The sequence below is a fragment of the Molossus molossus genome, unplaced genomic scaffold (assembly GCF_014108415.1).
Source record: "Molossus molossus isolate mMolMol1 unplaced genomic scaffold, mMolMol1.p scaffold_m16_p_12, whole genome shotgun sequence".
NCBI classification, from domain to species: domain Eukaryota; kingdom Metazoa; phylum Chordata; class Mammalia; order Chiroptera; family Molossidae; genus Molossus; species Molossus molossus.
The window spans coordinates 73,875,088-73,889,682 of NW_023425347.1; the positions used below are offsets into that span (position 1 = coordinate 73,875,088).

The window sequence follows — 14,595 nt, forward strand, 5'->3', positions numbered from 1 at the left end:
TCTGCCCTCGGGTTTGGCTGGCACAAATGGCATTAATTGGGTCTCTGTCCTCTATCTCCCCAACCAGGGTGATTTAAGCTATGTGTTCTCTGGTTAGGGAGGAGAGGTATACACCATTTGCTCTCAAGTGTCAGTGGTTAGGGAAGACAAGGTCTTGGTATTTACTAGTTGGCTGTAAGCTGTTCAAATTGTTTGATCTTGTTTAATTATCTTGTTTCAGTTTCCCCATTCCACTTGCCCAGGAATTTTCTTAGTTGCTTACTGTCCTGCCTCACCCCCAGTCCCAGGCAACCACTTTTAGTTTCTCTAGATTTGTCTTTTCTGAACATTTGATATAAACAGAATGATATGTGGGGTTTTTTTTCCACATCTGACTTCTTTCACTTGGTATAATTTGCAATTCATCCAGGTTGTTGTGTGTATAAGTATTTCACTCCTTTTATTGCTGAGTAGTAGTCCATCACCTGAATATACCACAGTTTGTTTAGCCATTCATCACTTGAGGGACATTTGGGTTGTTTCAACTTTTTGGCTTTGTGTGGACTCATGTTTTCGTTTTCTTGGGCATATACCTAAGAATGGAATTGCTGGGTCATGTAGCAACTATATGTTTAACTTTGAGAACTGCCAAACTGTTTTCCACAGAGGCTACATCATTTTATGGTCACACCAGCAATGTACAAGGGTTCCATTTGCTCCACACCCTTGACAATATTTGTATTCTACCTTTTGGATTAGAGACATTCTGTGTGTGAGAAGTGGTATCTCATTGTGGGGTTTTTTTGTTTGTTTGTTTGTTTGTTTTTTGCATTTTCTTAATGACTAAAAATACTGAGCATCATTTCTTGTGCTTATTAGCCATGAGTATAATATGTTCTTAGAGACATGTCTTTTCAGATCCTTTGCCCATTTTTAACTGGCCTGTTGTAAAAGTTTTTATATATCCTGGACGTGAGTCTTTTGTTCAGATACATGATTTGCAAAGAGAATGCAAACACCTTCTTTTTCTACTATAGATTTACTTTGCCAGTTGTGCATTCGGAACAGAGGACATCAGGACCTCAGGAGGCTACTTCCACCTAGCTAATATCTTCTATGGCCTTAATAAGTTGGACCTGGCAGACACGCTGTACACTAAGGTGAGCTAGGGAATATGGGAGCTGAGCCTTAGACCTTATGTCTTATAACTGGTGTCGGATCATTCATGAGAAATTTGAAGCACAGAGAGATAAAGTAACTTGCCCAAGTTTATGTAGACTGCTATATTATGTATTTCAATCTTTTTTTTTTTTTTTAAATCCTCACCGGAGGACACTTTCGCATCTATCTTCAGATAGAGCTGGAGGGAGAGAGGGAGGAAGAGAGAAAGAGAAACATTGATGTGAGAGAGACACATCGAGTGGTTGCCACCCACACGACCCCAACCGGGGCCGGGGACAAACCGCAACCGAGGTACGTGCCCTTAGCGGGAACCGAACCTGGGACTCTGGTTCGTGGGCCGACGCTCTAACCGCTGAGCCAAACTGGCCAGGGCATATTTCAGTCTTTTCTTCCTGTTTCTCCACTACCAAAATAGATCAGTCCTTAGAGTCCATAGGACGATTAATAAATAATAAGTGACAGGTCAATAAGAACCAAACACCTCCAAATAGATTGCCATATTCTCTGTTATACTGACAGGAACAAGATAACGTGGGTATATTGAGGTATGTGATAGAGAAGGAGATGATGTTTTTAAGGGAAAATTATTGCTAATAGGTCATACAAAGGAATAAAAAATATGAGCACACTTTGAAATTTCCATCTTTGCATGTGAAAGATTTTAAACTGTTTCTAATTTGTTAAAATGTTAGTTATGTTCATAGAGTAACACCTCACTTAGCAAGCGACCATTTCTGTGTATGATATAGGCTTTGGTGCTGTGACTGTTCCTATTTTAGGCCCACTTGTGAGGAAGAGGCATTGTGGTGTCGCTGAAAAGAAATGAGTCAGAGGCAGACAGACTTGAATTTAACTCCTGGCTGTGCCACAGAGCAGATCTTACCAAATGTCAGGTGTGCACTAATGTCTCTGAGCCTCTGTTTATCTCTCTGTAAAATGAGAATAATAAGACTATGACCTCATTTGATGTTTTGAGGATGTAAAGTTTAATTGTAGGTACTAAACAAATGGTAGCCATTGTTATCAGACTCCACCAGGGCTGTCCCCAGATCAGCCACATGCCCATTCAGCCCAACACATCTCACACTCACTTTGGCCAGGCCTGTTTGGGCCCCTGAGGCTCCCCCTGCCTCCAGGCACAGTGAGAGAGGGAGCCTGCAGAGGGCCAGGGAACCTGGCCAGAGATGCTGCCCTCCTAGCTGGCTGGTCCAGTGGCTAAGACCTGGCCTGCCTGTCTGATTGCATTTTCTTTCCCAACAGGTCTCTGAGATCTGGGATAAATATCTGAACAATCACTATCAAGTCCTCTTACAGGCTCGCATCCAGCAAATAGATTTACTGGGCAAACAATTTGAGACTGACACTGGCTTGGGTAAGTGGCAGTCCTCTGTCGGAAGCAGAGTAGCGACTTCCTCTCAGTCCACAGGCCTTGTCCGGAAAAGAGGGGGGGCTTCTGAGCCTGTTGTGGAGCACACACCCTCTCCCGCGTCTTGATTATGGGGAAACCGAGACGGGTGCAAAGGGATTTTACCAGAATTCACAGTCCTAGCTCTACACACAGCCTTTCAGGGGACATACTTGGAGGGAAAAAGACCCTGCCGGAGCCCACTGTGATTTCTGCAGTGCACCCATTCCTTAATGTGTTATCCTTCCAGGGCGCATAAGCCAAGGCAGACTCAACACAGATGTCGCATTACTCAACTGTCCGGGGCCTTAACCTCTTCCTTTACTGAACAGCAGGCTTCTTTGTGGCAGCGCGGAGTCTGGTTCATCTCACCATCCCCGGGCTCCGCAAGGGCTGCGTGTCGGGTAGCCCTGAACGGTATCGTTCCCTCTGAGGTAACAGAGACAGAGGATCCAGTTGGTGCTTAAAAAGTCATACAGTGCAGCTGGTGAGACAGAGCCCATTTGAAATACCAAAAGCGAATTTCTGTGAGTGCAAATGATATTATAAGCCAAGCCCCAGAACAAAGAGCTGAGATGGTGTTGAAGGCAGAAGACTTCTTACAGGAGAGGTTTTAAAAAAACCTTGAGTTGCCCTGGCCAGTTTGGCTCAGCGGTTAGAGCGTCGGCCTGCGGTCCGGAGAGACCTGGGTTCGGTTCCCGCTAAGGGCGTGTACCTCGGTTGCAGTTTGTCCCCGGACCTGGTTGGTCGTGTGGGTGGCAGCCGCTCGGTGTGTCCCTTTCACGTCGATGTTTCTCTCTCTCTCTCTCTTCCTCTCTCTCCCTCCCACTCTACCTGAACAAAAAATGGAAAAATGTCCTCGGGTGAGGATAAAAAAAAACCAAAAAAAAAAAAACCAAAACCTTGAGTTAAGGTTTAAAAAATTAGTAATTTTAGAAGGTCGTGAAAAAAGGACTTGGTGGGATAGCGCCATTTCTTCTTTCGGCTTCTGCGCCTTTCGCAGGGCTTCCAACAGCAAAATGTTGGGACAGAGCATCCGGAGGTTCACTACCTCTGTGGTCCGTAGGAGCCACTATGAGGAGGGCCCAGGGAAGAATGTGCCATTGTCAGTGGAGAACAAGTGGCGCTTACTAGCCATGATGACTTTGTACTTTGGATCTGGATTTGCTGCCCCTTTCTTTATAGTAAGACACCAACTGCTTAAAAAATGAGGATGTTTTAGTTAATCCATGAAACAGATATGAAGAGGAGCATTTTAAGAGGTGCAGTTGCTTTGAAAAATGGATCAAACTGTTTAACTCAACATACTAGATGTATTTGTAAATAAACTTATGGCATGAGTCCTTAATGCCTCTTCTCTGAAATACAAAAATGTCATAATTGAAAAAATAAATAAATAAATACAAAATTAGTAACTTTATTGAGCTTTCTCTTATGATAAGTGGTTCATGTTAAAGCAGAAAATGTGGAAATCATAGATATCCAGAGATGGCCAACTTTAACATTATGGTGTATAACTGCTCTCTGTTGCTCTAAGCTTAACACAGTGACTCCTCACTGTCTTTGACAGGCCCTTGGAAACTGGCGTTAGGCGAAATGATGTATAAGGAAACCAGTTTTACCACAGGCTAATTGATGTCCACAAGAGTTAAGTTCCTTCGGCATATTTCTGGTCATAAAAACATCACCAAACTCATAAATAAAGACCCCAAACACTTCTAATACTAAACTCTGAAATGAATGTGAGCTACATGTATGTTTAAGAAAGATTAATAAAAACAAGTAAGATAGCCCTGGCTAATTTGGCTCAGCGGTTAGAGGATTGGCCTACGGCCCAGAGAGACCCGAGTTCAGTCCCCACTAATAGCATGTACCTTGGTTGCAGTTTCTCCCTGGTTGGGTCGTGCGGGTGGCAGCCACTCAATGTGTCCCTTTCACATCTCTCTCTCTCTCTCTCTTCCTCCCTCCCTCCCTCCCACTCTATATGAACAAAAAACGGAAAAATGTCCTCAGGTGAGGATAAAAAATAAATAAATAAATAAAAATTAAAAAAACAACAACAGGCAAGTAAGATAATTCTTTTCCAACCTGATCATTCCAGTTCAAGGTCACAGGTGACTGGAGCCCACCCTGGCAGCACAGCACACAAGGTGGAGGTGGGCACCCACCCTGGACAGGACGGCCTTTCATTCCACGGCCACTTACACACACGCCCACACTCACTCAGACTGGGATGATTTAGACACAAGTCATCTACTGGGCACATCTGTGGGCTGTGGGAGGAAAACTGAGGACCAGGAGAAAACCCACACAGACGTGGGGAGGACATGCCAACTCCACACAGAGAGTGGCTCCTTTTGGGAATCGATTTTTCCCCCCCCTCATCAGTGTTAGAATGAAATGACGTTGAACAAAACAGTGTTATTCAGGACTTGCTATACTTAAAAAGTACTTTTAGGTACCTGGCCCATAACTCATAATAAGTCAATAAATGGTGACTAAAGGATAACCAAACACTGCTGGGGACATTGTGCACAGCCTCCTCAGGGAAAGCAGAAAGCCTCATTGGATTGGGGGAAGAAAAATTAAGATGCTGCAGCTGCAAGAAGCCCCCCTCTCCGCTCTTGCCGTAGAGTAGAAGCTGAGACTCAAAGGGAGAGAGCTTAGCAACACGGGCTGAGCGTGTTTAAGTCACTCTGACATGCTGGGCATGGCTGGGAGCTGCCCGAAACTGCGCCGCGTCCTGCCCCGCGAGCCAGCAGTCCTCCAGGTGAGAACTTGCTGTGGTTTGCGCCACCTCCCCCGGTGTCCCCGCGAGGGAGCTTCAGGAGGCCAAGCGCCCCCACAGCTCAGTGCCTACCCCGAGGTGGGCTCAGCTGCCCCCAGGACCCGATTCTTCTTTTCCTCCTTTCCACTGCAGATGAAGCCCAGGAAGCGGAGGCCGTTCGGATCCTGACTTCAATCTTAAACATTCGAGAATCTACATCTGACAAAGCTCCCCAGAAAACTGTCTTTGTTCTGAAAATCCTGGTCATGCTTTACTACCTGATGATGAATTCTTCAAAGGCAAGTTTCCCTAGAAAAGCAGCATGTCTAAAATGGAGATAGAAATTCCTCAAGTTGAATCCAGCTGTGTACTGCCCAATTGCATTAGCTTCTGCCCTAAGAGTAAGCCCTTACTCCAGAAAAGTTCAGATGCTCATGACATGTTTCATTTGTTGAGTCCAGCCTTCATACTGGAAACTGGATTCCCTTCTCCCCTCCAGAGGACCTTCCCAGGGTTGCGTAGGTAAACTGAGGTTGGGGCAGTGCTAGGAAGCCTGCAGGGCAGAGGGGCTCTGGAGAGTCCTTGCAGGAATGGAATAGTAGTTTTAACCATGCTCAGTTCGTGAGTTCCCACAGGATGGAGTTTACTTGTGGCCCCTATCATCTCTCTGCCTCCCAATGTTGGTTCAAAGGGCCCTAATTAAGATCCCACAAAGATCTCACTTTGCTTAGTTTGTCAAGCCAGGTGGCTTTTTCTGGTGCCCCTTTTCCCACCCAGCACACGTGTGGCTAGCTCTAGGGACCCAGTGTGCATTCACAGGTTTCCAACAAGAGCTCAGTGCCTGGTGTGAGAAGCTGAGGGGCCCTTTCCCATATTTCTGGGATTGAACACAGATGGGGCTTCCCAATGTAATGCTTCCCGGTGACAACTTCCTTTTGTCACTGCAATTCTATTCCAGGCACAAGAATATGCCACGAGAGCCTTCAGTCTAGCTCAAGAACATCAGCTCAGTGTCCATGAACAAGACACCATTCAAGAATTACTAACTCTCATCTCAGCTGAAGAAGCTTCCCCCGTTACTCAGTGACCCGTGGGTTCGGCGTCAGGGCCTCTTCAAGGGACTGCTGAACATGTAATGTGTTCCAGCCTTCAGCAACTGCTCTGAGGTTATGGATGAACTGCTGAAGTCCCACCTCTTCCCCTGTGATTTCACACCCCGTGCACTTTTATTCTTGCACGGCATATGTGAGGGAGTATAGAGCTTTGGGCACAGAAATCAGTAAAACTCGTTTATCGTGACCCTTGCCCTTGGTTTATCATGACTTTGTATGAATTTGAGGTAATATACTGTCAGCTCACTAATATGGTATTTGTAATTAAACTGAAAATAGTTTATCGTATTTCCCAGAAGTCTCCCAGCAATGCTTGTTCCATAGGTCTTTACCCAAAAAAGGGGGGTAGGGAACAAGCTATATTGGAGCAGTTTCCCTATTTTACTGGAATTAAGTTAGCATTAATCTGAGGTAGTTTGTGATTAAAATGTCCATTATAATTCCTAGAGCAATCACTAAAAAAATTACCCTAAAAATAGTTAAGATCAACAAAGGAATTTAAAATATACTAGAAAATATCCACTTACTGCAAAAGAAGACAATGGAGGAGAAATGGAGGGACAAATAGGACATGAGATATATAGAAAACAGGTAGCAAAATGCAGACACAAACCATAGGTCTTTGCCAGAGAAGGCCCCTGGGCGGCGCAAGGAGCCCAGTACAGACTGGCTGAGACACCATTCCAGGTTGGTGTCTTTCTCTTCCTAGACAATGATTTGAAGTAGACGTGAACCATCTATACTGTCTAGGGGAGACGTACTCTTAAAGGCCCCCTGTGATGTAGAGGACAGAGGGCAGGCCTTGGACTCTGATGTGCCTGGGTTCAAATGCCAGCTGTCTCATTTAATACTTTGTGACCTTGATCTCCTTCATAGCCTCATTCATTATTGCGATAAAATGGCCTAGATGTGGCCATGGCTGTATTAGCTTGTCCCCTGGATGACTGTTGTCACTTAGCATATCTTTTTTTTTTAGCTCCAAACTTGTCAAAGAGCCTGCCCATTAGCACACTTTGCTTCCTGGGTAGATTTGCACCCAGAAAGAGGATATGCAAGTCAAGGACCTGTCAGAGAATTTTATGTTCCTCACCGTAAATTAATTCATTCAGGTACATAATAAAAATAGGTCAGGTAGGCCGTCCTATCCCTTCAGGTCTAGGGAGAATCTGCTGGGAATCCCATTCCATAACTTTGGGAATTATGTTTCTCCAACACGCCTGTGAAGTCCCAGGGCCTGACTTTTCTACCAGCCTCTCACTCTGTCAGCTTCAGTTGCATTCTCACTCTTCACTGCTCATCTTGTGGTGGTTTTTTTCATCTCTTTAGGGACACCAACCCTTCTTCTTGATTCTCACCCTCTAACCTCAAATATGAGTTAGCTCTCTTTTTAAAAAACAGTTTTTTAATTGATTTTTGAGATAGAGAGGAAGGGAGGGGGGAGAGAGAGAGAAACATTGACTGGCTGCCTCCTGCACACCTCACACTTGGGACGGAGCCTGCAACCTGGGCATGTGCCCTGACTGGGGATTGAACTGTGACCTCTCAGTGCACTCAGTCCACTGAGCCACACCAGCTGAGGAGTTAGCTCTTTAAAATAGATGTTTAGTGAAGATTTGGAAGGGGTAATGAGGAATAGGGTCAACAACTCTTAGCAGATAAATTAAAAGAAAATATCAGAACGTCCCTATTCTAAAATGTCCTTTAAAGTCCCTTTCATTAAACTCTAGTTCTCTCCTTTACTATATCCATTGCCCTTTCTATTTCACCCCTCCATTATCTATTCTGTTTTCTCTACTGTTGAATTCTTGTTCATGAATCCTTCCCCACTGAGTAAATTTTAAAAATTATTGATTAAATTAGGTTGTTTAAATTTATTATTCCTATTCTCTGATTTTTCTCTTCATTATGTCTTATTAATTTAGTTTTCAGTTATTCTGCTTTCCTAACACTTGCATACAGGCTATAAATTCTCCTCTAAATACTGCTTTAGTTGATCTGCATATTTTAACTTCAGTATTTTAACTGTCATTTTGTTCTAAATATGTCTTAACTTTTTACTTACTCATAGTTTAGAAGTATAATTTTAATTTTTAAAAGAAGGTAACTTCTTTGTTGATTTCTAGCTTAATTTTATTGAGGTCATAAAATATGCTGTGTACAATTTTGACTTTTAGGAATTAGTTGAGATTTGCTTTATGGCTGAGGTCAATATTTGTAAATGATCTGTGTGGACTAGAAAAGAATGGAGTTATTGGGCACTATGTACTGTATATTGTCAAATCTTGCATATCCTTGCTGAGTTTTTGGTTTAAATCTGAGAGGGCATATAAAATTCGTCCTATGATTATGGATGCATCTATTTCTTCTAGTTCTGTCATTTTTGCTTTATATATTTTGAGGCTTTGTTATTAGGCAAGCACACATTCAGATATTGTATTTTACTAATTAAATATAAAGAATTAAATCCTTATATTTTATATTATGAAGTGCTTCTCTTTATCTTGGTAATGCTTTTGACTGTAGAATCTATTTTGGTTTTATAGTAACATATAGCTACGCCTATTTTCTTTGGTTTGGATTACTTCATCAGCAAGGCATCATCACTTACTTCTGCTTCAGCATTTACCTCTGCTTCAAGGGGGAATCTAGGAACTACAGTTTCTCTTTCCTTTTATGACTCTGGATGAATTTCAGCCAATGAGGGGCAGCTTTACCCAAGATATGGAAACTGGATGAGGAGCAGCCATTGATCTTCCTGAGAATCACCCACTGTTGCTTTCTTGAAAGCAGGTTTCCTGTGAAAGCAGCTTGCTGACCTTTGCTCCCTGATCTTTGTCACACAGCCCGATCAAAGACTGTGTAAGCCTCTAATTCCCTGTAGTGAGTAAATCCCTTTACTCAACGTGCCTACAGAAGCTTCTGTTTTCCCAACTGAACCCTGACCAAACACCTCATATCTCTTCTTGCAGCCTTTTACTTTCAAATAATCTATGAACTGATGTTTTGGATGTATCTCTTGTAAAAATAATATAGTTAGATATTTTCATAGCTGTAATTTTTTATTTATTTTTTTTTTTTATCCTCACCCGAGGACATTTTTCCATTTTTTGTACAGACAGAGTGGGAGGGAGAGAGAGGGAGAAAGAGAGAGGGAAACATCGATGTGAAAGGGACACATCGAGTGGCTGCCACCCGCATGACCAACCAGGGCTGGGGACAAACTGCAACCGAGGTACGTGCCCTTAGCGGGAACCGAACCCGGGTCTCTCCGGACCGCAGGCGGACGCTCTAACCGTTGAGCCAAACTGGCCAGGGCTCATAGCTGTAATTTTTAAAGAATCATTTAGTCCATTTATATTTTATTTATATGCTGAATTTTGGGGTTTAAATTTATGATCTTATTTTGGCCTTCTATTTGTCCTGGATGTTCTGTTTTCCCCTTTTATTTCTTTTGGATCAATTACATATTTTTTCTCATTTTATTTCTCCTGTCTGCTAGTTTGTAACATATATAGTGTGTTTTTATTATTTTAGTAATTACCCCAGAAATTAAATGATCAAAGTCTGAAGTTATTCAGGAAATTTATCCTCATCCTGGACATACAAGGTGTTAAAACTTCTCCTTTTTTTTTTCAAGGTGTTAAAACTTCTTAACTCCATTTACTTCCTCCTAACATATATTATTACTATTATTTATTTCAAATATATCTTAAACCCACAAGTCATGATTATTATTTTATAAAGTAGCCATATTTGTTCTTGCTTTTCACACCTTCTAGCTGGGCTTATATTACTAATAAATCCTTTAGTATTTATACACTGAGGGTTTACTGATGGCAAATTCTCAGAATGCAGGTGAAGTGTCCCATTATTCACAATGGCTCTATGAAGTGCGACATCTCTCAAGAACATTAGGTCACAAAAAACAAATGTTTAGCAAAGTAAATGCTTCCAGAAAGACAATGAAGCATCACTTAAATGACAGGCCATGTCATCATTTTGTTTGATAGAAAAAGTTTGTCTTTCCTGATATTTATCAAAATTGATGACATTGTGCCCTGGCCAATGTGGCTCAGTTAGTTGGGCATCATCCCATGCACTGAAAGGTTGCTGGTTTGGTTCCTAGTCAGGGCACATGCCCGGGTTGCAAGCTCGTTCCCCAGTCGGGGGCATGCAGGAGGCAGCTGACTGATGTTTTGCCCTCACATTGATGTTTCTCTCCCTCTCCCTTCCTCTTGCTCTAAAAATCAATTTTAAAAAATTGATGACAATCTGATGGAGATAAATATTTCATATATACACACACATACACACAGTTTCAGTAGTTAATAAATACTTAAACAGCAGCAAATTTTCAAAGCATATAAACAAGTTTACTATTGAGACCAGGATATAAAACCAAGATAATATATTATAAATATTGTCCTTTGTTTGCAAAAACCTTTGTAAGGGCTGTGGATATTCCAGAACATGTTAATGAACAAAGAAAGTTTTCCATGAAAAATGATCACTAATAGTTTGAAAGTCAAGTTTCACCACAGAAACGGAATTAGATGCAGGGGATGAGGAAGGTTGCAGGCAAAAAGGACTACTAGAATTTTTCCTTTTTCTGGTTTGAGCACACGATCAGCACTGAGCACTGAGGTGAGGGGGCTCTGGGAGAGGGGTGGGCTTGTGGGAGAGAGGTAAGAATCTGAATTCAGATTGGGGCATGAGAGTTTGAGATATTCATTGGAGAAGAGATGAAAAGGTAGGCAACTGGACATGCAATCTGACATTAAGAAAAGAAGCTTGGGTTTGAAAGATTAATTTGAGAGTATCATGTAGATGGTAATTAACACCATGGAAAGAGAGAAGATTGCCTAGGGAAGAGAAGAGAGCCTACGGGAATGCCTTGAAACGGAATGTCTAATGGAGAAGAGGCGAACCCAGCAGAAGAAGCTGACATAATTTCAGATTTACTCAGACTCTCCATACAAAGAATTCCCATATCCCTCTCACCCAGATTCCCCAAATGTTAACATTTTACTACATTTGTGTTATCGTTTTCTCTCCATGGATCATCCATTCATACGAACCATTTGAAAGTAAGTTGCAGGTGTTTCACCCTTTTATTCCTCCATATTTAATATGTATTTTCTAAAAACAAGGATACCCTCTTACATATTCTTATAATCATGAAAGTCAGGAAATTAACATTGATATGATACTATCAGAAAATAATATACAGACCTTATTCAGGTTTTACCAATTATCTTAATAATGTTCTTTCTAGCAAAGGAAAGTCCCTGAGCAAGCAGTGCGTTCAGCTGCCGTGTCTCGTCAGGGCGCGACCACACTCTGCCGCCCAGATGTTCTCTGGCTCGCCTCAGGAGCAGTTCAGGAAGGAGCCAAGGCCCTTCGGAGATCTAAAGAGCTGCGACACGGAGGGTACAGCAGATGGAGGCTGGTGCAGGTGAGGCAGGACAGTAAGAAGCTGGGGAAATTCCTGGACAAGATAATGAAAGAAGGCTGAACAATTTGAACCCTTGTAGGCAGCAAGTGAATCACAAGACCTCATCTTCTCTAACGAAGAACACTTGAGAGCAAATGGTGTATACCTCTCCTCCCTAACCAGAGAACACATCGCTTAAATCACCCTGGTCGGGGAGATACAGGACAGAGACCCAATTAATGCCATTTGTGCCAGCCAAACCCAAGGATGGATGAAGCCAGGGAACAAAGAACAAAAACCCCATTAGAGCCAGACAGGCCCAAGATAAAAGTAAAACAGTAAAGCAGACCAAAGAGTAATCCCAAACACTCATTTTTCTGTAATACTGTCAACAATAAAATATAAACAAACAAACAAAAATAAAACGCACCTGGAAAGCTGCTGAATAGTCTGCTGAAACCTCCCGAGATTTTTGCCTGCAGAAGGGAGATAAAACCATCAAAGGATACCAGTGCGGGCTCTCTCTAGGGCACGCCCATGCCCCTTCTTGGGCATGAACTTTTTACTTCCTCTTAAACCCTCAGGGTCCCCAAGATACTTGCTACCAGGGGAGCAGCAGTAGCGGCAGCTTGTCCTGGGTTTACCCCCTGATCCTGTCTCCAAGGCCCCCTTTTCTCTGACTTCCCAGTGAGCTAACGCAGCCCCGCCGTGGCTCACTTCTTTCCTACAACGTCTCTAAGGAGCCAAAGCAGAGCACCGCCTAGGCTCTCTCCTGTTGCTTCTTCTACCCTAAGTCCTTCCTTTGCCTCACTGTCCGCAGCCCTAATAAACGTACTGTCAAAATCACCTGGGCTTGTGTCGTGACCTGTTTCCTGCACAAGGTCGAGAACCCACACGCGACAGGCTGGCCTGAGGCAGAGCCGCTCTGGGCGGCCCCTCTGCGACAGAACGGTGATCCTTGGGAGAAGCCTGTTCCCTCATTTAGAAATCCCTGCAGCGAAAGACACAGCTGCAGGAGAGCAGTGACGTGGGGGCCCGTGTGACAGCTAGGTGGGTACCAGCAGCATGAAAGCTGTGGAAGTCCCACAGGAAGACTGGGATGTTAGAAAATAGAAGGGGACATTTCATAGGCTTATTCCTTGAGGGGAGGAAATTCAAAGAGCCAACAAGTTGGAAAGAGGTCTGCAGCCAGCCTAAGGATGTCCCCACTGGTGCCCTTCAGCCTGATTTCTGCCAAAGTCACAGTCAGGATGGGGGGAGGGGGAACAATCACCACCCCTTTCAAAGTACCTCCTGCCCTGCCACATACACTGGTCTGTGATGCGGCTAAATGTAGTTCTTTGAGACAGCCGGGGGAATTCCAGTATGAACTGGTACTCTGATGGCAGCAAGGCATTATTGTTCACTTTGTTATCTGTGAGAAAGCCTTAAAGAAATATCCTCTTTCAAAAAAGATGCATGGCCCTGGCCAAGCGGCTCAGTTGGTTAGAGCGGCGTCCAAGGTTGTGGGTTTGAGTCCCGGTCAGGGCACATACGAGAAGAACCAACAGATGCATAAATAAATGGAACAACAAATCGATGTCTGTACGTCTGTCTCAAGTCAATTTAAAAAACTGAAAAGAAAAAAAAGAGATGCACACTGAGGCCTGCCGGGGAGAAAAGACAGCATGTGTGATTTGCTTTACCATGCTTAAGAAAAAGAAACACATGGTTTAAAAATAGAAGTGTTTCATCATTTTAAAATCTGGTGAATTTACGAAACTATTCTACTTTTGTCTAGTTTGAAGATTTTCATATAAAATAAGAAGGAAGACCGGTCTCAGTCCACAGTGTCTGGGTTGAAGGACAACATGGATGATAGGACGGGCTCTCTACCCTCACAAGTCCAAAACAGCCTTGGTTCAAGGGTCTCAGACCTGTGCTGACCGTTGTTCGTTCTTATTTCTCTTAGTCACTGTTTCTCCCAGGAAACCTTCTGAAATGCCACGGAACACAAATCCCAACAGCTCAGCCCAACCTGTCAGAGTTTTTCCAGTGGGTACACAGATTCTTTCAGTGCCCCGGGGCCCCTGTGCACCATGCAGCCACTTTTAATGGTTTTCAGCTCTCACTTGCTATTTGAATCTTAATTCACATGTCAGTCCAGGAGAGCATGCTGAGCGGGCTCACGACGAGCTCATACCATCTGCATTAGTATTTTCCTCCATCATCTTGACAGTTGAGAGCTGGCAATATTACAATTCAGATGGCACTCTGCTTGAAAGGAAAATTATGGTTTTTCAGATGCAGCTGGTGTGCACGTGAACAGGATGAAGTTTCAATGAAGCTTGTTCTTCATTTTACGATATGAACATGATAAAATGGGGGGTCTCGGCATGTGATTCTTACTTTACACGAACAACAAAAAGACACAGAGTTGTGGGGACAAAGGCAAACAAAGCAGTCTGTTCCACAGTAATAATTTTAATAAAAAGCAAAACGATCATTTATAAATGATTTCTTCTCTGTTGGAGATGTTAACATGGTTATTGTGGTATAAATCACTTGGAAATGAGCTCTTTTGGCGCCCAGTTAAGATGTGATTTTTACAGCACATTTCCAGTTTGCCAATTAGGCAGGGAAAGCTACAATTCACTTCCAGGGAGAGGACTTAGTTGAGGTGCAGGCCACAGGTGAGACAGAACCTCACAAATCACTCCATAAGTTTAGCAGCAAA

At 43.2% G+C, this 14,595-nt stretch overlaps 2 protein-coding genes across 2 annotated transcripts in view; both read left to right on the top strand.

Annotated features, from left to right (window-relative positions):
- ZMYND12 (zinc finger MYND-type containing 12) overlaps nt 1–6,730 on the top strand; it is a 29,536-nt gene extending 22,806 nt beyond the window's left edge. The window contains exons 5-8 of the mRNA XM_036256262.1: nt 1,017–1,139; nt 2,422–2,533; nt 5,487–5,632; nt 6,292–6,730. Of these exons, the coding sequence (XP_036112155.1) occupies nt 1,017–1,139; nt 2,422–2,533; nt 5,487–5,632; nt 6,292–6,420 (510 nt within the window). The 3' untranslated portion in view covers nt 6,421–6,730. The remainder of the gene's footprint in view (nt 1–1,016; nt 1,140–2,421; nt 2,534–5,486; nt 5,633–6,291) is intronic.
- Nucleotides 3,526–3,929, top strand: LOC118626491 (cytochrome c oxidase subunit 7C, mitochondrial-like). The gene has a single exon (XM_036256263.1). It carries the CDS (start codon nt 3,586–3,588, stop codon nt 3,775–3,777), a length of 192 nt encoding a protein of 63 aa, XP_036112156.1. The 5' UTR covers nt 3,526–3,585; the 3' UTR covers nt 3,778–3,929.
- Nucleotides 6,731–14,595: the final 7,865 nt, after the last annotated feature.